This window comes from Scardinius erythrophthalmus (assembly GCF_964197995.2).
Source record: "Scardinius erythrophthalmus genome assembly, chromosome: 22".
Classification (NCBI taxonomy): Eukaryota; Metazoa; Chordata; class Actinopteri; order Cypriniformes; family Leuciscidae; genus Scardinius; species Scardinius erythrophthalmus.
In genome coordinates this window covers 29,206,305-29,231,180 of record NC_138242.1, presented here as the reverse complement: position 1 = coordinate 29,231,180, position 24,876 = coordinate 29,206,305, and the positions used below count along the sequence as shown (strand labels likewise).

Genomic DNA, 24,876 nt, shown 5'->3' with positions numbered 1-24,876 from the left:
GTCAGTTTAGTGCACTGCATTTGAATATGTTCAGTTAAACTTATGCGAGATCGATTAAGAAGCATACGAAACTAATCGCATACTTTTCTCTAATCGCTCTCACGGTCATTTGATGTCATCTCGTCATATCGCGGAAGTTGGCGTAACTTGAAGGGACGTGGCGGAAGTGGGCGTAACTTGAAGGGACGTGACGTAACTTGAAGGGGCGTGGCTTACGGCATGACGTAACTTGAAGGGGCGTAACTTGAAGTGGGCGTAACTTGAAGTGGGCATAACTTGAAGTCTTGCGGGGTGCAGACAGATACTATTGGATGAAATTGCTGCATTTGACCTCAAATGAAGATGTAAATGAATAGTGAGGCAGCAGGAGGCAGCAATGAGCTGATAGATAGATAGTCTAAAATCAATGTACGTCATCCGTGAGCAGGGCAGGACTTAGGGTGGTGGGGGCCCCTGGGCTTGAGTCACTTTCGGGCCCTACCTTCATTACTTCAAATAGAACACAATGATACATACACAAGCTATGTAGGCCTATTAGAGCTACACAATTCTGGATAAACTGAGAATAAAAATAGAGATCACGATTCTGAACAAACAACTAAGCAAAATAACATAATTTATGTTAATTGCTGAAGTCTATTAAAATGTTTAATTAATCTGAATTATAAAAAAATAAAAAAAACTTGGGTTTGAATGAATGATTCAATTCCTCAATCAAATGCACTTGTTTCATAGATGAATCAGCATTTTTGAACGAATCTCCTGAATGAACGATTCAATGACAAATGTTTTTTAAAAGTCATTTGTCGTCATCTGGTGGCGTAACAATATAATCGATCCAATCGTTATTTGAAGTGCAAAGCTACTTTCAAAAGGTGACTGGTACCATAGACAGTGTTACATGTTAAAAAAAGTTCAAAGTGATCATAAGTTTATTGCAATGCACAAATGTCTTGGTCAGAATGAGAATAAAACACTTATTTACCTGGAAAACATATGTTTTGATTGTGGCATTTCTTTGAGATTTAGAATCCAGTATTCCTATAGGCTAATTATTGTTTCTTTTATGAATTTAATAAAGAACTCTGTCTCGTATTCTGTCCAAACGATCCATGTAGGCTACTTTAGTGTCCATTCGTTTTTCCTTTTTTAACCCGTAATTGAAAAACGAAAAATGAACGGTTGTTGTCTTTTTAAAACGCAAAGTTGAACACCAACATTTTAATTTGAACTGGCTACACCAACTGCTGCGCAAAAAAGTACATGTCGACGAATTTTCAGATTTCTTTTTGCCCCTTTATTAAACATTTAAAATATTCACAAATTAATATGGAAAACATGTCGATTTTACTGGTTTTCAAAGGCCAAATTAGAACCTGAAATTGATGTTTTTCCCGCAGTGCGGAGAAGAGCCATTAATATTATTAATAAACTTGCTTTGGCTAAAATCACATCTCCATCTCCGCTGTTAAGATGCGCCTTTAGAGAGAAATGCACATTTCATACGGATTAATCAGAAGGTATTAGCTTTCGATTCGAATTTGTTCGTTTTAAAGTGGACATTTCAATCTTTAGCCAACATAGGCTATATTTTGTTTCAGTTCTCGCGCTCCAGTTTACGGAGATCATGAAAGTGCGTCTGATTGTTTTCTTTTATTTTACAAAAGCACAACGTTGTCTTGTTATTGTGAGTTTACACAAATAAAATGATTTTCTGTTTGACTAGAAATGATAGAGTATTTTAAGTTGTTTCCACTGTTGATAGGAAAATGCAAGTCGCGGCCGCGCCTCCGTGCCATGCAGTGCGCGCTCCACACTCAGCTTTGTTCCTTTTTTGCATAAAAGCGTCTTCTAAATAGGCCTATTGCCTATTTAGAAGACGCTTTTATGCAAAAAAGGAACAAAGCTGAGTGTGGAGCGCGCACTGCATAATTAACCTATTAATTATGTTATAATTAAATAATATAAAATTATTATTATTTGCGTAGCTATACATGGACCTCAAACACACCGCGTCTTCTAACTCAGGTGACTGTAATTGCGCAAAAACTGTTTCCATTGCAGTTTTGCGAAAATTTTTTCGAATTGCCTGAAAAACCACCTCATGCGAGCATAATTTATTTTTTTTTTTTAGATAAACGGGAGTTTTTGCGACATTGACGTGTTTCCATTGTGCTTATTTTCAATTCGCAATTTCAATTTGCGCAATTTGAAGGGTAATGGAAACGCGGCTACTGTCTTATGCAGACAGTTTTTTTCAACGGTTTGGCAGTAAACGAGGCACTACGTAGGCTAACTACCAATAACCAATCAGCAAACCTAAATTATATTTTTCATTGCAGGGAAGGGCCAGGTAACAATGCTAGACCAATCAACAAACTTTAAATGAAAAATTAAATGACTGACATATTATTGAAAAAATCAAACGCAAACGGGCGGGGGCCCCTATTGGGCGGGGCCCATGGGCTTGAGCCCAGTCAAGCCCAATGGTAAGTCCGGCCTTGTCCGTGAGTAAATTACAGCAGTAATAAAAGGTTTAGGACTAAAAATAAAAGGACTAAAAATCTTTAGGCTACATTTATACATAAAACGTAAAGATTTTTGTGTTTAAATGGGCATTTTTTGCATTTAAACACGATTTAAAATACAAGAATGTATTTTTTATTTTATTTTAATGCCTGGAATTTTATTTTATTTTATTTTATTTTATTTTATTTTATTTTATTGACATGTGACCCACCCGAACAACATTCGGTGCAACACAGCCACGTCACTCAAATGAAAATTATTTTAATTACTTCAGTGTAATGCACATGTTTATATACATTAACAATAATAGCAGTCGTCTACATTAATAGTTTTCGTCTATACACAGTTTTTCCATTTCACTAGAGTTTGTAAAACGGGTTTTGTCCGTTAAATTTTTCGAAAGCGGAACGCTTCTTTATCGTATTTCCCCCCCGCCGGATATTATTAAGAAGAGCGCAACCAGGAAGCAGTGCACAAACACTGAAAACATTAAACTCAGAAACTGCATATCAGTTTTATTCTAAAAAAATTAACGCTGGAGGAAGCGATCGCACTGCTTGAACTGTATCTCGTGGTCATGGTTATATCTTTCTCATGGGCTGTTTATTTTATGTTCGTGTCTAAGGCTGGTGTGGGCAAGAATTATGGAATAGACTGGTGAAGCTGAAGAGGTTTCAGTTGAGTAAACAGAGCAAAACACACACCGCTTAACATGTACAACATGTCTTTATATATCCGCTCCCTTTCTGCATGTAGTTTTGACTCTTTAAGATGGTGAATTCGGCTCTGTAGGGTCACTGAAGGGGTGAGAATGGACTTCTCCAAGTTCCTGGCGGATGATTTCGATGTGAAGGACTGGGTGAATGGAGCTTTTAAAGTGGCCCAGAAAGACGCGCCTGGTAAAACGGACGCGCACGCCTCTACTCTGGTCATGAAGCTGCAGCTCTTCATCCAAGAGGTCAATAACTCGATAGAAGGTGAGTGTGCACGACTTCAACACTTAAAGCTCACTTTCAATTTATTTTATTTTTTTAAAGAAGTCTCTTCTGCTTGCCAAGGCTGCGTTTACTCAAAAATACAATAAAATTATAATATTGTGAAATATTATTACGATCTGAAATAACTGTTTTCTAACTTATTTTAAAATGTAATTTATTCCTGTGATCAAAGCTGAAGTTTCAGCATCATTACTCCAGTCTTCAGTGTCACATGATCCTTCAGAAATCACTCTAATATGAGGATTTTGTGCTGTTTCATATAAGACCGTGATTTCGTTTTTCAGGATTCTTTGATAAATAGATAGCAGTCATTTAAAACAACTTTTGGTACATAATAAATGTCTTTACTGTCACTTTGATCATTTTAATGTCACTTGAATAAAAATAAATAAAAAAATTCTTCCAAAAACCCAAACCAATAAAATGTTATAAATGTCTCTGATTGCCTCTCTCTCTCTCTCTCTCTCTCTCTCTCTCTCTCTCTCTCTCTCTCTCTCTCTCTCTCTCTCTCTCTCTCTCTCTCTCTCTCTCTCTCTCTCTCTCTCTCTCTCTCTCTCTCTCTCTCTCTCTCTCTCTCTGTGTGTGTGCGCGCGCGCGCGTGTAGAGAGCAGTAATCAGGCTCTGCAGAATATGCCGCGTGTACTGAGGGACATTGAAGCTCTGAAACAAGAGGCGGCATTCCTGAAGGATCAAATGATTCTGGTTAAAGAGGACATCAAGAAATTTGAACAGGACACAGTGCAGTCTATGCAGGTAACCATAATACACTCATCTAAATCACTCTAAACTCTGCATAAATACAGGGATACAGCTTGATAGTTAATAACAACTATTAAATAGTAATAAACTATTAATCACATTAATAAACCTATTTAAAGATATTTATTATACAATAATTAGTTCAAAGAAAAAAAATATGGAGAAAATTATTATATAATTAGTATAAAAATGATAGAATCAGTTGCAAATGTTCACTTTATATGAATTTACACAACCGATCAAAAGTTGATTTTTCTCAACAAGGCTGCATTTATTTGATTAAAAATACAGTAAAAACAGTAATATTGTGAAATATTATTATGCAGCGTTGGTGAGCATAAGAGACTTCTTTCAAAAACGTATTATATATAATATTCCAAACTTTTGCCGGTATTGAGTGTTGATGTCCGGCAGGTGTTGGTGGAGATTGATCAGGTGAAGTCTCGGATGCAGTTGGCAGCAGAAGCGCTTCAGGAAGCGGATAAGTGGAGCACTCTCAGTGCTGACATCGAGGAGACCTTTAAAACACAGGTGAGGTGTTGTTGCTCGTCTGGTTTTACCTGCGTGTGGATGTCATTCTGAAGTGTTCGTGTGTGTTTGTTGCAGGACGTGGCCGTGATCAGCGGTAAACTGACCGCCATGCAGGGTAGTTTGACGATGTTGGTGGACACACCAGACTACAGTGAGAAGTGTGTTCAGCTGGAGGCTCTGAAGAACCGTCTGGAGGCTCTCACCAGCACACAGATCGTCTCCACCTTCAACTCGCTGGCTACAGGTGACGCACACGGAAACAGACCCTGTGTACACCAGCTATTAAGATGCGCTTTAGTCGATCGGGTCACAAGTAGACGAGGGAGACACATTCCAGTTTTTTAATCCGTATATTTTATCCACTTTTAACCCATTCTGTGCTGGTTTCTTCAAGGGGAGGGTCTATGGGTGGATAAATGTATGTGTTTTTCAGATTTTTCAATCTAATGGATGAAATAAACTTGCGCAAATTTACACATGAACACGACAGAAAAACACACAGAGAGCATCAGTTCCGTTTCTGCTCTGACAGAGTGCGTGAGTGTGTGTTAGAATCAGGAATTTTTTCGTTCCGTTTTTCATCTTCAAACCAAACTTAGGTCCCATTTGACAATGGTCTGGCTAGTGCGCTTCCCATAACGTTTACGCATTATGCCTGGTTCAGATTACACGATTTTTTTTCGTTGTCACGATAGTCACTGTGTCAGATTACATGACTTTGACTCCTAAAAATCTTGTCATGTCGTGGACGAGAAACATGTCAGACTACACGTTGCTTTCCGACCAGTCATCGCGAGCCGTCTCACACACACATTCACTCGTACATATAGCCTACACATGCACTCACACACACACACACACACACACACACACACACTCACTCACACATTCACTCGCACATATACACACGCACGCACTCACACACTCACTCACGCTCTCACTCACACACTCACCCTCGCTCACGCGCACACACACAGTCACACACACTCGCTCACTCACGAACACACACTCTCACTCATTCTCACTCACTCACTCACTCGCGCACACACACACACACACACACACACACACACACACACAGACACACTTCAACCGTCGTGGAGGACCGTTTAAAAATTAAACATGCTAGTCTTTTTATTGTGATGTCGTGAAGCATCGCAGACGCGACGTAGGTTGTCGCCCACTTTGACACACTATACGAGATGAAACGATCGAATCTTGCGTCCCGACGCCCGTCGTCGTTTGCGAATCCCCACGACACCATACGTCAAACGGATCGTGCCAAAATCGGCCTAAAATCGTTTAATCTGAACCAGGCATTAGGTCAGTAGGCGGAGAGGAAGGGTCTTTTGCGCCAGTTCGAACGCATTCGACCACATGAGCGCTTACACTACAAAAGCAATCCGGTCGAATGTGTTTTTGAAAGTGGACAAGCTCAAAACGTTTTAGACCTCGTTTACATTTAGAGTCGTCCACTTGTGATCTTAACACCAGGTGTAAACAGGGCCGTAGTCGCCTTCAGCGGGTTGATGCTTTTGGATTAAAGGACCTACATTTTTAATTATGTCACCATTCAAATCTTTGGGGTTTTTAATGAATACTTTTATTCAGCAAGGTTGCATTAAAAGTGACAGTAAATAAAAGTTTAATGATACAAATATTTCTATTCTGAATAAATACTGATCTTTTGTTTTCCATTTATCAAAGAATACTGAAAAAAATATGAAGCAGCACAACTGTTTTCAACATTGATAATAATCATAAATGTTTCTTGAGCAGCAAATCATATTAGAATGATTTCTGAAGGATCATGTGACACTGAAGACTGGAGTAATGATGCTGAAAATTCCGGAATAAATGACATTTTACAATATATTCGAATAGAAAACTGTTATTTTACATTTGAATAATATGACTGTTTTCAATCTAATAAATGCAGCCTTGGTGAGCAGAAGAGACTTCTTTTAAAAGCATTAAGAAATCTTACCAAACCCAAACGTTTCAACAGTAGTGTGTGTGGACATGCCAGTAGTGTGTGTGTAGCATGCAATCAGATACTAGAACCAGAATGATCTGTTTTATAATATGCTTTAGCAAGTTAATCTTTATTTGTATGCTCTGTTTCAGATCAAGCAAAGCTTTTTGTAAGAGTTTTCACTGAGATGGATAGAATGCCTCAGTTACTGACTTACTACTACAAATGCCACAAGGTATAGTATTTTGTCACTGATTTCAGTTTGGCTGTGGAATCAACCTGAGCTTAACACATAAATGTGTGTGTGTGTGTGTGTGTGTGTGTGTTTGAAGGCACAACTGTTGACCGTGTGGGAAAGCATCTGTCAGTCAGACGCCTCTCTGAAGCAGCAGCTCTCTGAGTTTTACGACACACTTCTGTCCACGTGGCACTCGCAGCTACAGTGGAGCAGCCAGGTATACACACACACACACTCAGTCTCACTGCTGTGGAATGTTAATGGCTTTCACTGTCACACACACTCAAGCATGTGTATGTGTGTGTGTAGGTCTTTAAAAACCCCTGTGAAGTGCTCACAGTGCTGATGATCCAGACGTTGGGGGCGATGGTGCCATCTATCCCAGACTGCATTGCTGTGGCATTGAAGCGTTGCTCTGGCGACTGTCGTCTGGATGTGCTGTTGGATCTTCATCAGACGGCGGCTAACTTCAGTCGAAGCCTGGAGGCAGCAATGCAACCACAGCTCGGTCTGTGTCTGTGTGTGTGGAAATCTAATTAAAAAAGATTTGTGTATATTATATACATTTATATGTTACACAATTTAAGTTGTGAAGAACATTTGTAAAAGTACATCATTTACAGCTTTTTTTCACAGTATATTGATGAGAATTTTAGCAATTTATTTAATGTATTAAAATTAAAAATTTCCTACAAATATGTATAATTCTCTGTTTTTAGTTAACAAAATGAATGCAAATTGAAATAATAATAGTTTTTTTTGTGAGATTCAGTTTTAAAGAGGTCATTGTATCTGCTTTTTCCTCATCATTTTCCTGTCTTTATGTGTGTGTTTCAGGCGAGTGTAACCTCCTGAAGGTGGCAGAGCTGGTATCATGTGTGTATTCACCCTATGCGACTTATCAGATGCAGTTCGGAGAACTAGAGGAGACAAACTTACTGATCCAACTCAGTGCTGTTCCACTGGTGAGCAAACACACATTTCATTTCATTTCATTTTATTGGAGGATAACCCCTTGAGATGGAACATCTCGTTTTCGAGGGGGTCCTCAAAATAACACCAAACACTTACACACTCGCACATACTAAAGCTCTTCCTCACAACTAACCATCCCAACATGTCCCACCTCTGTCCAAAGCCTATTCACATAAACAATATAGTATGATATTAGTAGATAGTATAGTATGGTATCACACGGTTTCATGTTTGATCTTGAACCAGTACAAGTACAAAGTATGTTTTCGTTTTTATTTTCTGAAATAATTTTTCGAGTTGTGATTCTTTTTTTAGTGAATCGCACTCACAAACTCATTCTCAGACTGAATCAATCGAACAAATTGCTAATTGAATCTGAGCAGTTACTGAATTTACTAACGTAACACTAAGAATGTGTAGTCAAATGAGTTTTGTTGTATAACTATTAAAATGATTGTTTTTCTCCACACCCACAGGATTCACCATGTGTTTTATTGATTGTTTGTGTGTGTTAGGAGCGTGGTGAGGTTCTGGACTGTGTGTTAGAGCTCACACACTCGGTTCAGAAGGTGTTTGGTTTGGCGGCTGCTGCCGTCGATCGCTGTGTGAAGTTAACGGATGGCCTCGGTGTGTGTGGGCTCATCAAAGCCCTTCGAGCGCTCTTCAGCAAGTATGAATCATGCAAGCATTTACTACACTTAAACGCAGAGACAAACACACAGCCCACAGGTCAGCCACGCTCTCCAGCTTATTCTCTGGTTTATTTCTCAGGTACGTGTCCGATTTCTCTGTCACGCTTCAATCGATCCGGAAGAAGTATAAGTTAGAGGACACGCCCTCCTCTGAGGTGTTCACTGAGGATTGGACGGCTTTCCAGAACTCCGTCAGGTGGGCGGGGCTTCTTTTTTCATTAGTTTATAAAGGTATATAAAGTTATATAAATGTCTTTCAATGTGTTCCTGTATCTTCTAGAATCATTGCAACCTGTGGAGAGCTACTGAGACAATGTGGAGCATTTGAGCAGCAGCTTTCAAATAAGTAAGAAATCCATTTTATCCATTAGTTAAATTCTATTGACTTAACCTTCAGTGACCCAAGCATTAATATTCATGATTTATTTTTTTTACCCATAATAAACGTCTTTAGGAAACCATTAGTCGTAAAAAAAACCCCAAAACATTTCACTCAGGCAAAATTTTCATCCGTGTATAATTTGGAAAAACGCAGCAAAATTGCAATGCTGGGAATTTGGGATTGCAAAATTTCACCATTATTTTGTGATCCAATAAGTGAAAGTTTTGAATTTAGCACACATGTATTTAAAAAGTATAATGATACAGTCATGAAAAGTTAAGAAATGTTGCTATTTTACCATTTAAAAACTGTAATAAATATTCATATCAGAGTATATTTCATATAATGTAGTAATTGTAATACCTCTATTTATGTTCAAAATTCCTTGATATGTAAGACTCGTTCCAATGTCTAGTAATGGAACGAGGCTTACATATCATGGAATATAGAATATAGAAATGTGAACAATATTCAGTGTCAAATTTCATACATGGATAATTTTGTTCCCAAAGTGTTAAGTATTGTGTCTGTTGGCTGGTGAATTTTGTGTGACTTTAGCATAAATTTCAGAGTGTCAGCTATTAATCTATATTTAGTGAAAGTTATCTACTTTAGTAAAGTTATTTATTTATTAACTGCGTTTTACAAATGAAGGGTCGAATTCTACCTTTGCTATGCCTGTTACGCTACAATAATGGATTAGAAATGATTGTCTGTCAAGTATCATAGTTGTGCATTGTGATTGGCAGGATCCTGGGGAGGGCGGGGCGTTTCCTGTGGGAGGGGTTTAACCCCAGAAGTCTGAGTGGCTTACAAGAGGGTGTGTCGGAGAGGCGGAGCCAGAAGAACCCATGGCAGGAGTACAACTATCTCCAGCAGAACAACACTGCTGAGTATAACACTCTACTGGAGACGCTGCACTCCCTCAAGGTGCACTTCATATACGTGTGCTTCGAATGTACAGCATTAAGTGTAGAGGTCAAGTCTTACGCATATGTGTTTTGTGCAGGAGAAAGGAACAGGAAACTCAAGCTTATTGGCCGAGACTCGCACTGCCCTGACGCGTCTGAACCAGCAGGCCAATCAGCTCGCGTTTGACTCGGTGTTCCTGCAAATCAAACAGCAGCTTTTCCTTCTCAACAAACCACAGGTGCGTTTGCACGCCGCGTTTTTGCTCACTGTGAAGGATTGAAAAGATCGTGTTTGATTCGATGTGCTTTTGATGCTTTAAGGCTTGCGGTTCTGCTAGTTTGGGTGGAACGCTAACTGATGATCTACCGGCCTTCAGTTTGTCACCGCAGGAGTACATCACTAATGTAAGACAATATTAAGTCAATGTCCTTATGATGTCAAACATGATGACAAATCACAAGACGCTCCTACAGGTACAAGGACAAACACAAGCTCTGGTGTTCACAGGACAAGAGGAAGCTCAGTGGTGTTATTACACACTTTTGTGTTTTGTCTATAGATTGGCCAGTATATCATGTCTTTGCCTCTGCATCTGGAGCCATTCGTGACTCAAGAGGATCCAGCGCTGGAACTTGCCTTACACACCGGCAAACTGCCGTACCCACCAGAGCAAGGTAAACACAAGCACACATGAATCAAGAAAGCCCTTTCCTACACTAATACATGCTGTGTATCTCTATAGGCGACGACGTCCCTGAGCTGGAGAACACGGCGGATTATTGGCTGGGTTCTATCGCCCGGGCGACCATGCAGACCTATTGTGATGTCATCCTACAGCTTCCTGAGCTGAGCCTACATGCAACCAAACAGCTGGCGACTGACATAGGTGACATTATCATTACGTGTATTATGACATCACATCATGGCACCATCATCACCAACAATAATTAATATGTAACGCTTGCACACAATGACTCTATAAGGCTGGTGGCGATGTTTTTATTATTCATTATTAACATCAAGATTTGCAGTTCACATTTACAAACAGTTATTAAGGTAAAGTTTGTATTTTGAGTGAATGGGCTAGAAGTAATATTTTTAAAGTGTATTCGTTAAAAATAGGCCTTTGAATATTCCTTAGTTATTTGCCTGATTTTCTTTTCATAATAAATCATTTGTTATAATTGAGCGTGTCAGTAAAAGTTTTTTTATTGTCATTACAGAGTACCTGAGTAACGTGATGGATGCGCTGGGGTTGCAGACCTCTAGAACCCTCCAGAATATCGTCACTCTTCTTCGTGCCAAACCGGAGGAATACCGGCAGACGGCCAAACCCGTCCCGCGCAGACTGACGTCCACCATCGCCACCCTGAGGGGTCTGGAGTACTGACAGCGGGGCAGCCACGAGATGTGTGTTCGTTGAAGGATTTTTGCTGTTGTTGAATCTAACACCAAAATGTGACCATAAACAGATCTATATTCCCAAACAAACACAATAAATGTTAATGGCACTTCGGATGTGCATCTTTTATTTTTGTTTTTAGCAAATTTTATCAGAAGTTGACGGTTTGGGGTAATAAATATAGTGGGATTTAATTGTGCAGAAAAGACAATGTTACATTGATTCAGTTTTGCTTATTGCTGTGAATCCAGTGATTTAAATTTGAAATGGCACAATGAAAGATTGTTTATGCATATTTATTTTTTCGTGTTTTGCATGTTTGCCATTATTCCTCCTAATCAATAATGAACATGAGCACTGTTGTGTTTCTGCTTTATCAAGCTACATGGTAACTTTCTAATGCTTTTTATGTCTGGCTCTCTGACTTTGTATTTTTATTATTTTTGCTCACATGGGGACAGTTTCATACAGCATTTCAAGAATGTTTTCAATTCTGTTAATTTAACAAAATAAAACATCTGAACAGATTTTTAAGTGCATTGTTTTGTTTCATAATAAATATCACAAGCCAGTTCTGATCAGTTTTGCAATGCAAAAATATGTGGAAAAACAATTGTAAACATTGTAGTAAATTAATTCCTCAAGAAATTACCCAACCCATTATCCCTGGACTTGAAGTGAAAGAAACAATTGTTTGATAAAACATGATTTTTATATTCAGGAGGACACTATACTATTAAGCCACATTTTACCAAGTGTTCAAAATTCTTAATGTTTTTAAAAGAAGTTCATCAAGGCTGCATTTATTTGATCAGAAATACAGTAAAACAGCAATATTGTGAAATATTACAATTTAAAGGAAATATTTTATATTTGAATAGATTTTAAAGTGTAACCTATTCCTGTGATCAAAGCTGAATTTTCATCATTATTACTCCAGTCTTCAGTGTCACATGATCCTTCAGAAATGATTAAATAAGGTTTCTTTGATGAATAGAAAATATATATATATTTATTTGAGGACTTTTGATCAATCTAATATGTCCTTGCTGAATAAAAAGCTTACTTACCCAACACCAGTTTCATCTTGTTAAAAAAGGTGGAAAAATATTGTCTAATCTTTCAGTATGCAAGTGTCAGCGTGCATTAATACATACTAATGAAGTCTCTTAAGAAGAAAAAATGCATAAAAACACATCAAGGTTGTTTATCACTTTAATCATATTGATTACTGATCATGTTGATTGATCGGGATGATTGGCAGTGGTCAGAGAGGTGGTGATTGCATATCTGTAATTCAAGTACATCAAATCAAACTTAATACACAAGAAACAGGTGATCAAACTTGACATTGGATACAAGAGCAGGCACAGTAAATCGAACGAGAAGAATCGGATGCAGACAGATCTATCATTCCAAATCATTTTAAGAGGGCAGTGTGCTTCAATGTGAGTGAGAGATGGAGAGACAAGCTTGACTCGTCCTGAAAAGAAAGAAATCGAACATGTTTGGGAATAAAACAAAATCAAACTGATGCGGATATGTGTCGTCGTGTTCTCGCTGGAAGCATGCTTTAAATTATTTATTCTGCGTTACTCTGTGACCCCTGGACCAAAGTGGTCTTAACACCTTCTAAAATAAAACCAAACACAGGCTCTTTTATATATATATATATATCTATATATATGTGAACAACAAAGTGGTCATAAAAAATATGAACAATCTTTGAAATGGAACAAAGAGATGAACTCCGAACAAAAACTCTGTATAAAATATAAATTATTCAATAAATTGATAATTATAAACAAAAGCATTTATAAAACTATAAATATGCACAACTTTGAAAAAACAAAGACCTATTTGGGCTATAAGGTTTCTTTCTGGGCTGGGAAAGGACCCAGTGACCCAGGCCGGAGACATCTCGTTTTCGCTTGGTAAAGTTTCGAAAATATAAGCTGTGTCATATTGTCTTTCTCCTGAAGGTCGTACTGTCCACTTCCATCATCTGCATTCCATATATCAGAAGCCGCTGATATCAACACACCCAAAATATCACGAACCGTCCCTCACACCAGACACCGGACCGCTGCCTGCTCGAACCTTCGCAGTCTCTCATATTCATTTCATTCTGTCTTTCAGTCATTTCTGTCGACTTGCTAATTAGCAGAGGCTTTTCATCTACAATTGCAGACTTGGCACATCAAGCATCTTTGTCAAGGGCTTCCAGCATCCATCTTTTATCTTCTATCTGCCCTGTCATCCTATGTAGCGTATTGATTAGCACATCTGTTATATGTCAGTAGTCTATAAACCTTGCTTCACATGTGGCTCAAGTGTGACACTCACTTGACTCTCACTTTTTGTGCAATCTTGAATAATATGAACATATAACTTATTAGTTTGTAAATGCCCTTGTGTTAAATGCTAACAGATTAGCTGCTGTGCTACAATGCTAAAGATGCTACTGACTGAGGCCCAGATTTGAAGCAAAAACTCAACTGTGATGTTTTTGCATTAGGCTAAAGCTAAATGCTAAAGGTTTAGCTTTAGCCTGGTGTCCTGAGATATATAAAGAAAAACTTCTATTGGGTAACACAGCATTTTAGGACACCACATACGCATGCTTAGAATTTGTAATGGAGTTTATTACAAAATACCAAACAGGCCTAAGCATGTTCAACTCAACTTAAATGTTTTGCCTTAGCAATGCTAAAGATTTAGCTTTTGCCTCATGTCCTGAGACCTAAAAAACTTTTAGATAAACAAGCTGGGTAAAACTTAGCATTTTAACACACCAAATTAGCATGATTAGAGTTAGCAACTATAATTCTGTAGCCTATATAACAACTCAACTGTGATGTTTTGCATTAGCCTAAAGCTAAATGCTAAAGGTTTAACTTTAAGGTGTCCTTCGAACCAAAAATAACTTCTATGATAAACAAGTTGGATTACAATTTTAAAACACCAAATTAGACATTTTAATTCTGTAGCTAATATCACAGAATGACATTTAAAATTGTTCTCTGAAGAATTTATTGGTTTGAAAAGTGTTTTTATTGATTTGGTCCATTGTACAAGCGTCTTGTTTTGCTAAGCTAAAGGCTAAAGACAAATGGCTATGTATATAAAGGGATGAGCCCTGTGTCCAAACTTCCTGTTTTAACAGGAAATACATCAACAAATGACTGCAAAACACCTTTCAGAGGATCTTTAATACAATCAGACGAGATGAAGATGAAAAATGGCTGCACGGGCAGGCAGAGGTCTGGTGCGGAACTGAGCATTCACGTTTTTCACCTGAGATTAGAGACACAACGCCTCTACAAAAACACAGTTTCCCACACTGCATCCGTTTGTAAGGAAGACGCTGAGACTGATACGAGCCTCCACTTTGCCTTTGCTACATCTCCGTCGGATTATCATTCATATTATTGCCAATGAGAGCAGGTGAACTCAAACTGAGAATGAAACGCTATCAGCCCCGATGCATGTGGGAAAAGACGCCGTATCCCGCTTACAGAGGATTCTAGCATCAGCACAGTTGTTATCATGGCTACAGAGAAAACTAATGTTGTACGCAGACAAACATTAGCCAAACACTTAGATAGATAGACGACCCCACAAAAAAGAGAGATACGCAACCAAAATATACAGTCCAGGCGGCATTTCGATGGAAGAAATGAAACCGAACGGGAATGTCACATGGGGCAGTATGTAGCAGAACAGATTTTGGTGGCATTGAGATTTGTTTTTTTTTTGTTTTTTAAATCTAAAACTAATAAAACAGTTCAGTGTGTAACTCGCAGTCAGAATTTATTCACATTTTCTTTCTATTTCAAAACAAAATATAGCTCTTTTAAATATATTATTTTCTTAAATATCCATTGCATATCATGTTTTTTATTTTTATTAACATCTTTATTATTAATATCTTTTTTAATTATTTTTTTTTTAGCCCTCCCCACTTCCAACTTCAAGGGCTAGCAGAAAATACAGTCATGCAAAGTCTCATGCTGGTAAACAAAGTTACAAAAATGCATTTTTTTATTTTATTTTTCTCTCTCCAAAGAGAGAGTTTTTCTTTTTTCATATATTTTGACATCCATTTTCTCACAGTTCAGTCTACGAGGAAACAATCTCTTTGATGAAGCCTCTCCCTCCAAAAGAGCACGTTAATATTCTTTTCTCTATTCTTTTTTGTGTAAGTCGCTGCGGTTGTTCGTAGGGTGGACGGCATTGCATTTTTACAGTCGCATTCGGACATCGGTGGCGTCGCATGCCTCGTGAACCATGGAGATGTTACTTATCAAAATATAAATTTGTTCTTTTTTTTGTGTACATTTATTCTTGATTCGTTTGGCGTGACCTCCTGCGCTCCCTCTGATTAGTTAAGAAGGAACATGCAGTCAAGCCAATAGGAGAGAATACGAGACAGAGATGGAGGGAAACTCTGAAGGCAATTTTAGACAAGTCGTACATAGACGATTTTTTTTAGAAAGGGAGATTTTAAGAATGTCTCTGCATATCCCTGACCTTTATACCCTCTTTCCATGAAGACGAAACGCTAGTTATTGGTCCAAGCACTCACATGTGCATGTATATAATCTATGGCAGCATTAGCTATACTAAATCACAAAATAAATCACATAATAAACCTCTATAATCAGAGAGGATTCCCATGGGAAAAGTCCTCAATTTGAGGGTTTTTTGGGAATTAGAGACAGCACCCCTGGCAGAACAGCCAATCCGTTCATATTTAAAGGGACGAAGAGTTCAGATCTGACAGGGAACATCTAAAGTCATTTTGTGCTGTTTTAGCTTTCGTACATTATTTGGTCACAGTTGGGCTTTGGTCTGTCGGGACTGTGTTTTCGATGTTGCCTCCCCCGAACGTACGGGAAAAAACCTGGAAGACTGTTTGGGAATAGCAACGTACATCTGTTACCAAAGCAGAGTGCTGCGTTTCACTTTTCAGTGCTCTAGATTCATTCACAAAGAAAAGCTACTGTAAGACTCGGACTTTTCTCGGACGGGGAGTGGGAACTACCACACGGCAATACACGGACAACACACTTTGCTGCTAATATGCTGAGTGGGGGAAAAGAAAAAAATGTGCATGACTAAGTCATTTTTAGTCATTCTGTGCAAACGGTCGATGAATATCAGTCTGTAAAAAGTCTGTCGGAGAGTTCTCCCAGCCAAGAGATGCTACAGGGTCTTAGCAGAAATGCTACATAATTATTCTAACTTGGTCCTTCATTCTTACATATAGACTAATATACAGAAACTCAGGGCCCAGGTGAGTGCGGCAGTCAAAACGCCTGGTGTTTTGATCTTAAAACATTGGAATGTTTTTCCGTTCGTTCCTTTAAGAGTCTTTTTTCTCTTTCAGGTGTCAGTGCAATGTTCGGTTTTGTTGCTGTAATGTCAGTCAGTCTGTAGAAAGAGGAGTGATCCGGAATTTCGGTGAGGTTGCTTTGGTTACCGTGTGAAGATTCGGCATCGGAAATTTCCAGTTTCCTTTGTTGTTGTTTGTTTGTTTTCCAGTCACACCCTCTTGCCACTCCGACATTCCTCACACGTCCCGTATGGATGGTGCGGTCCCATCTGCAAAGTTTTCAGGATTCAGCGACTAACTGTGTCTCCTTAAAAGAATTGCCAAATGCTAGAAACTTAACACTGTGGACAAAAACAGAAATATAATGATTTTGTTAGAAACAAGAATTAATTATGCAATGCTTTAAAAAAAAAAAAAATCACAGAAAACGTAACATGTAGAAATGATTTTACAGAAACCACACAAAAACAAAGTTACTGACAAAAAAAAAAAAAAGAAGAAGAAAAGAATTTGAGACAAACACGGTTAAAACTTTTCTACACACAGATCTCAAGATGAAGATGCATGCACTGTGCAATGTATCTTCTCAGGGGTGAAAAAGTCCAGTCCCGGAGAAAACACACAGGTGCTAATTACAATTAATGGCGTCACACAGTGTTTAACCTGAAGTCTAAAGATGCTGAAGATTACACTTGACTAACTAAATGTGTCCAATTAACTTTCTAGATCAAGCAGGAATGGAATAGTCCACCCCAGATACATTCTAGATCAATTTAAAAATACAGTAGGCTACTAAATTATTATTGATAAAGGAAACTTATTGATTATATCTGAGAACAGTAGAAAGCTGGGGAGGGTTTACCTGTGAATCGCTGGTAAAAGTTAAGCATGTACTGCAAGAATTCAGTTAACAGATAATTCATTCAACTATATGATAATATAAGCGGAATAATTTGTCAGTTTGAGTCAAATTATGAGATTTGAACAAAAAAAAAAAAATAAACAACTGAACATTTCAGGCCAATGAAATTATGCCTCAAATTATGCCTATGTTTTTGTGCATATTTTTTTGGGTTACACTATTTCGATAGTCTACTTTAGATATCTGATTAACTATAATTAACTTTGTAACTACATGTCACCTAACTCTCATTAACTTGCAACTGCATGTCAAGTAACTCTCAGAGTACTAGTAAACTGTTAGGTAAGGGTTAGTAGAATAAGTTGACATGTACTTGATAACTTACTTGTAGTTGCAAAGTTACTCAATTTCTGACTATATGTCAAGTAACTCAAGTAATGAGAGTATGTTAGGTTAGGGTCTTAGATTGGAAGTTGACATGTAAATATAAGTAACTTTGCAACTACATGTCAATGTCAACTAACTTCCATTAATTTGTAACTACATGTCATCTAACTCTCATGAGAGTATTAGTAGACTGTTAAGAGTTAGAAGCAGAATAAGTTGACATGTACTTGAAAAGTTACTTATAGTCAGTAACTACAAGTAACTTTGCAACTACATGTCAACTAATTCATCAATTTGCAACTACATGTAATTTAACTCTCAAGAGAGTATCAGTAGACGGTTAGGGTTAGTAGTAGAATAAGTTGACATGCACTTAAAAGACTTATAGTCAGTAACTACAAGTAACTTTGCAACTACATGTCAACTAACTAATTAATCTGCAACTACATGTCTACTAACTCTCATCAATTTGCAACTACATGTCATTTAACTCTCATGAGAGTATTAGTAGACTGTTAGGTTTAGTAGTAGAATAAGTTGACATACTTGAAAAGTTACATATAGTCAGTAACTACAAGTAACTTTGCAACTACATGTCATCTAACTCTCATCAATTTGCAACTACATGTCATCTAACTCTCATGAGAGTATTAGTAGACTTAGGGTTAGTAGTAGAATAAGTTGACATGCACTTAAAAGACTTATAGTCAGTAACTACAAGTAACTTTACAACAACATGTCAACTAACTAATTAATCTGCAACCACGTCTACTAACTCTCATCAATTTGCAACTACATGTCATTTAACTCTCATGAGAGTATTAGTAGACTGTTAGGTTTAGTAGTAGAATAAGTTGACGTACTTGAAAAGTTACATATAGTCAGTAACTACAAGTAACTTTGCAACTACATGTCAACTAATTCATTAATTTGCAACTACTGAATGTCTAAAGCGGACTATCGAAGTAAAGTGTTACCCTTTCTTGTTAGCAGGTTTTAGTTTAGGTAAGAGGCAATAAATCGGTCAAAAAGTGTTGACACATATACAGCATTCAAACGTTATCTGGGTGAATGAGTGCATTTCAGTTATGGAAAGAAATAGTTTTTCCTGTTAATATGCAAACAGAAATTGAAAATGCACACACACAAATACACCATAAACAAAAGCTCATTTACATAGATGTCAACATAACACATACAATCTTTAAAGAACAACCAGCATACATAAAGAGAAAGGCAGAGATGAGTTTAATGGGCATTCACTCGTGTAGATACAGATTTGTACAGATCAAGTTTACGATGTCGGCCTAGAAGCTTTGCTTTAACAGGTGAAGCTAGTTAAATCTAGCTAGCAGTGTATGAGTCTCTACAACAACACTGTAGCCTAAATTATCCTCATAGAGGGGTCTTGCTTTTTTAATATAAACATGTTCGATGTGTTTCAGTGACCTGACAGTGTTGTAATAGGGCACAACTACATGGAATACACAAGTCAAAGAAAAAAAATGTTATTTTTAAACATTTTTAAACATCCGATTACTACAAGAACAGCACAATATTAACTTCAACAATTACTTACAAATGGAGGAAAGAGATTTTTTTTTTAACTAGAGAATGAATCTTCTCAACTAACTAATCACTAGAGATCCATAACTAATGGAGACTAATCAGTTTTAGTGGAAGAAAGTCTCTGGTTTCACAGTGTATGAGAAGGCCTGGCATCCCGCAACAGTTAAAAACATGTTAAAATACAGACATTTTAACAAGGGTTGCTGCCGATGTTGTGTGGGATTCAATCGTCCTGCAGATTGGGTAATGCGAGTACAGTATAATAAAAGTAAAATAAAGTATTAAAAATTTTTAACTTTGTTTGGGTTCCATATTTTTTGACATTTCGGTTCTGAATAGAAAATATGGCATTAAATATAATTTTAGAATTTAGCACAGAATAAGTATCTACTGTTGGGAACTTTTTATTCCTTCATCGAAGCAAAAACCAGGAGAGGTCTTCGATTCTGAGTTTCCAACACTACTACAACTTTACTGTTATATTACCATTCAAAAGTTTGGGATGGTAAGATTTTTAATGTTTTTGAATGAAGTCTATTCTGCTCACCAAGGCTGCATTTCTTTGATGAAAAATACAGTAAAAACAATAATACTGTGAAATATTATTACAATTTCAAATAACTGCTTTCTATTTAATATATATTTAAAATGTAATTTATTCCTGTGATCAAAGCTGCATTTTCAGCATCATTACTCCAGTCTTCAGTGTCACATTAACCTTCACAAAACATGTCTTTACTGTCACTTTTGATCAATTTAATGCATCCATGCTGAATAAAAGTACTAATTTCTTCAAAAAATTTTTATTGATTTTATTGACTATACAGTATGTGACCCTGGATCACAAAACCAGTCACATGGCGCACAGGTATATTTGTGGCAATATAAAAAAATGTACCCAGGTTTTGTGGTCCAGGGTCACATATATCCTCTTTTTATATCTGTCACATGTCTGTCCTGTCTTGTTTTGCACTTGGGTGTTGGTTATGTTAAGTCAGGTGCTCATGTTCATTGTTAGCCCCGCCTGTCTTGTTAGCTAGTTATTGGTTAATTTGCCCCACCTGTTGTGTTCGTTACCCTCCTTTGTTTGCTCCCCTATTTAGTCTCCTTGTGTCTGTAGTCTTGTGTGGTTACGTTGTCTATGTTTGGTGTTCTGTTTCCAGTCCCAGTTCTGTTTCAGAGTTTCTTGTATTTTTTCCCCCTCGTGGGTATTTTTGTTATTGTGTTTTTTATTAAAGTTCTTCTTGTTTTGGCTGCAATTGAGTCCTCGGTTTTGTTTGTATCTCACGTGACAGAACGTAACCACCCTGTTCCTGAGCCGGAGCCAGTGTCTGTTCCTGAGCCGGAGCCAGTGTCTGTTCCTGAGCCGGAGCCAGTGTCTGTTCCTGAGCCGGAGCCAGTGTCTGTTCCTGAGCCGGAGCCAGTGTCTGTTCCTGAGCCGGAGCCAGTGTCTGTTCCTGAGCCGGAGCCAGTGTCTGTTCCTGAGCCGGAGCCAGTGTCTGTTCCTGAGCCGGAGCCAGTGTCTGTTCCTGAGCCGGAGCCAGTGTCTGTTCCTGAGCCGGAGCCAGTGTCTGTTCCTGAGCCGGAGCCAGTGTCTGTTCCTGAGCCGGAGCCAGTGACCGCGACACTGGCCATTATGGCCACAGCCATGTGGTGTGTGTGGGCTACGCACACACTTGGACCGGTGGTGTCTGTTCCTGAGCCGGTGGTGTCTGTTCCTGAGCCGGTGGTGTCTGTTCCAGAGCCGGAGCCAGGGTCTGTTCCAGAACCGTTGGTTCCAGATCTAGTGCCTAAGTTGGTGGTGCCAGTTCCAGTGCCTGAGACGGTGCCGCCAGTTCCTGTTCCTGAGCCGTGGCCGCCCGAGGGGTCTTCGCCGCCGTGGCCGCCCGAGGGTTCTTCGCCGCCGTGGCCGCCCGAGGGTTCTTCGCCGCCGTGGCCGCCCGAGGGTTCTTCGCCGCCGTGGCCGCCCGAGGGTTCTTCGCCGCCGTGGCCGCCCGAGGGTTCTTCGCCGCCGTGGCCGCCCGAGGGTTCTTCGCCGCCGTGGCCGCCCGAAGGGTCTTCGCCGCCGTGGCCGCCCGAGGGAAAGTCTCCACCCTGGCCCTCCCATGGACAGTTTGTTCCTCTTGTCTCACCCTGGTCTGTCCCCCCCGTCCCGCCCTGGTCTGTCCCCCCCGTCCCGCCCTGGTCTGTCCCCCCCCGTCCCGCCCTGGTCTGTCCCCCCCGTTCTAGTGGAGTGTCTGGAAGCCACTCCTTAAGGAGGGGGTTATGTCACATGTCTGTCCTGTCTTGTTTTGCACTTGGGTGTTGGTTATGTTAAGTCAGGTGCTCATGTTCATTGTTAGCCCCGCCTGTCTTGTTAGCTAGTTATTGGTTAATTTGCCCCACCTGTTGTGTTCGTTACCCTCCTTTGTTTGCTCCCCTATTTAGTCTCCTTGTGTCTGTAGTCTTGTGTGGTTACGTTGTCTATGTTTGGTGTTCTGTTTCCAGTCCCAGTTCTGTTTCAGAGTTTCTTGTATTTTTTTCCCCCTCGTGGGTATTTTTGTTATTGTGTTTTTTATTAAAGTTCTTCTTGTTTTGGCTGCAATTGAGTCCTCGGTTTTGTTTGTATCTCACGTGACAATATCATTTTGAATCTGCGAACAAAAAGATGCCTTTTCGCTCCCATCTACATGTCATTTCTATCCCACCAAACTTTGGTTATCATAGAAACTGTAGCAATTCCAAATTGGAAAACAGGATTGATTTGGGAAAGAAGGGATTCTGCAAGGCGACTGAATCTTGCATGACGCCGGGAACATTATGGGATCCAGGTTTGCATGACAGAGGAACCATGTTTAAAACAAAATGGCTCCTTACTGATACTGTATGTACTGTCTCAGCAGTGGGTTGTTCTCCATTGGGGAAACTAAATCACATTTAATGATTAAACTAGATAACATACAGTTTCCTATAAACTACAACTCTGCAAGTATTGCAACATATTATTTTTCTCTTTGCTATTTCAGGGAAGTATTTTCTCAGAAATGGCTTATTTACTTATAGTCTCATCTCTTTTGTTTATGATTCTGGAAGCACTTGCTTGGTCACATCGACCTGAATACATATATATTTTGTCTAGTTCTATTAATCCAAAAAGAAACACAGTAACACTCAACGTATATATCATATACAAATGAAACTGTTGTGTAATGTTTTTGAAAACAAAAACAAATCGTCTTTGAAAAAACATTCAAAATATGATAAAAAAAACAACATCAGGACACTAACATTGACAAGACAAACAAGAAATGCTCTTAAAATCATCACATCCTTTTCATCATCTTCCATTCTTCATTCTTTTAAGCTTTTCATTAGGATTAATCACACGCTTGCACATAAATTTAAAACACCACATGTGCAAGTATATTTGCAGCATTATGAATTAGGGTGGAATATTGCACATGATTTGCATATGTGGGTGAGTTTGCACAATATCCCTTTTTTCTGGAGCATCATCTTAAAATCTTACGCTAACACATCACAAACACTGTGCACAATGGCAAACAAAGAAAAATAACTTCATCAAATGTACTTTCCACACTTTTTTTGCACCTCATATTCAGTTTTCGGACTGAAAGTCTTTGCTTAGAGGTGGGTGAAACTTGGCAACATGTTATAATGAGCAAAATAAACAAATACACAAACAAAAATGACGATGAGCCAGAACTATGCGCAAAATAAAGTGATTATATGGCAATGAATGCTCAAATAATCAATTTGTCAGATTTCTCTTTCACCCATTCAGTTTTGATTCAATAGGTTTGCAATTAAACGAAATTATTAGACAGCCAATAACAGTCCAACGACAAACTCAAACAAAAACAAACAAACAAACATGATACATTTCATTTTTAACCCCTACGAGCGTTTCTATTCAGAGTAATGATTGCATATGTACATTATTCTTGCATTCAAAATTCTGGTGAGTTTTCTACAGTCCAGAATTACATTTATTCACAGTAATATTAATCTTAATTCAGAGTTTGAGGGAAATGGAAGGTTTTTGAACACAAAGCAAGGGTAGTGAGTGCATCTGAAATGAAAATGCATTAATCTATCTTCCTTGAGCATCAAAATCATTCCCTCTAAGACTACTGTGAAGCATGGGGAAAAACAAAGCATTTGCTCCATTCGCACAGTTATTGACCAGCTTAAAGTCCAGTTCAAACACGAACATGACCCGTCGTGATCATTCACAAACCGGGTCTCTACCGACGCGCTCGCGATCAGTCATTGTTATTGCTGTGAATGTGAGTATGAGGCTGTCCTGCCTTTCTCTCCTCCTTTCCTGAGTCTTTCTGTCACTCTTTCCGCTTTTTCTGCTACAAAATGGAGGGAATGGGTGAGCGGCAGCGACGGAGGGGTCCCGGGGCCTCGTAAGGGTCAAAGGGCGTGCTGGTGATGGGGGTCAAACGCAGGGACGACCCCGCCATTCCTGATATGTTGTTCAGGCTGCGAGATTTCTCGTAACCGGTGGCTGCCAGATTGTTAGTGACAGGTTGAATCAATTTTAAATGCGTGTTTTTCGATTGAACAGCATGAGCGATGGGGTGGATTGTCATTGGGCGTTACATGTTCGGTTAATATATCGGTTTGAGTGAGAATGTAGCCGACACAAAATGAATTATTGGGAAAGGAACAAAAGAAAAAGAAACATGAGTGCAAAATTTAAACGTAGATATATAAAGTGGAACAAACGTGAAGATACAGGTAAAAGACAGACGGACAGACACACACAGGACAAGACAGGACAAAACAGGAAAATGAGAGTTATGAAAATCATCATACATTGGTTTTCTAAAAATTCCACAACATATAAACACAGTTTTCCAGAACCAAATACTCCACAGATAAACATCCACACATTCCCACTGGTTGAAGAAAACACTGGCTGGATTGTTTGCCACTAAGTTGTGGTAAAGTTTTGCGATGAAGTGTTTCAGTTAACCAGTGCAGTGTAGAGTAAGACTAGACAACACATAAGACAGAAGCTGAAGTGCCTTTCTCGGCCAGACTGTTGGAGATTGTTGAAGAAACCACGGGAGCCATTGTGAGACATTTCAACACATTTATAAACCTAAAAAACAGTATAAAGTGTTGTTAGTGGGTTTTGAAACATTTTTTATTACTTTGCTCCAAAATCTGATGAACTGCTAAGCTTATGACGTAACACTCAACTACTTAATTTTTTATTGATTTTTTTTTTGTTTTGTAATGAATGAGTGAATTAATCATTTATATAGTGCCTTTCCGAAGCTCCAGGTCAAAAATATATTGATACATTTTGG

The 24,876-nt window shown here is 38.6% G+C and overlaps 3 protein-coding genes across 8 annotated transcripts in view; 2 read left to right on the top strand and 1 right to left on the bottom strand.

Annotated features, from left to right (window-relative positions):
• Window positions 1-2,954: 2,954 nt before the first annotated feature.
• On the top strand, window positions 2,955-11,920 carry cog7 (component of oligomeric golgi complex 7). Of its 6 annotated transcripts, none has more exons than XM_081353113.1 (18): window positions 2,970-3,206; window positions 3,322-3,506; window positions 4,132-4,280; window positions 4,701-4,817; window positions 4,893-5,061; window positions 6,945-7,027; window positions 7,125-7,247; window positions 7,340-7,538; window positions 7,868-7,995; window positions 8,521-8,675; window positions 8,777-8,893; window positions 8,978-9,043; window positions 9,829-10,009; window positions 10,089-10,229; window positions 10,312-10,395; window positions 10,551-10,665; window positions 10,734-10,877; window positions 11,215-11,920. In XM_081353113.1, the coding sequence occupies exons 2-18, from the start codon at window positions 3,341-3,343 to the stop codon at window positions 11,379-11,381; spliced, it is 2,304 nt and encodes a 767-aa protein (XP_081209239.1). In that variant the 5' UTR covers window positions 2,970-3,206; window positions 3,322-3,340; the 3' UTR covers window positions 11,382-11,920. The 6 variants fall into 6 exon arrangements, with proteins under 6 accessions (XP_081209242.1, XP_081209239.1, XP_081209244.1 ...); XM_081353115.1 differs by having other exon boundaries at window positions 2,980-3,206; window positions 3,301-3,506; XM_081353114.1 differs by having other exon boundaries at window positions 2,980-3,206; window positions 3,286-3,506.
• A 2,701-nt stretch (window positions 11,921-14,621) lies between these two features.
• Window positions 14,622-22,131, top strand: LOC308682850 (uncharacterized protein; the record flags this gene model as incomplete). The annotated part of the gene is made up of 5 exons (XM_081352792.1): window positions 14,622-14,803; window positions 16,786-16,859; window positions 16,941-16,988; window positions 20,670-20,753; window positions 20,845-22,131. 5 exons carry the CDS (start codon window positions 14,622-14,624, stop codon window positions 21,864-21,866), a joined length of 1,410 nt encoding a protein of 469 aa, XP_081208918.1. The 3' UTR covers window positions 21,867-22,131.
• Window positions 22,132-23,910: 1,779 nt separating this feature from the next.
• Window positions 23,911-24,876, bottom strand: part of kcnc3b (potassium voltage-gated channel, Shaw-related subfamily, member 3b) — a gene marked incomplete at its 3' end in the record, with an annotated part of 51,843 nt that continues 50,877 nt past the window's right edge. The window contains exon 6 of the mRNA XM_081352611.1: window positions 23,911-24,065. Within this exon, the coding sequence (XP_081208737.1) occupies window positions 23,911-24,065 (155 nt within the window). The remainder of the gene's footprint in view (window positions 24,066-24,876) is intronic.

Coding starts and splice junctions, on each gene's coding strand:
- cog7 (XM_081353113.1), top strand. CDS start 3,341: ATGGACTTCTCCAAGTTCCTGGCGGATGATTTCGATGTGAAGGACTGG. Junction 5,062..6,944: donor CTTCAACTCGCTGGCTACAG/GTGACGCACACG, acceptor GCTCTGTTTCAG/ATCAAGCAAAGCTTTTTGTA. Junction 7,028..7,124: donor ACTACTACAAATGCCACAAG/GTATAGTATTTT, acceptor GTGTGTTTGAAG/GCACAACTGTTGACCGTGTG.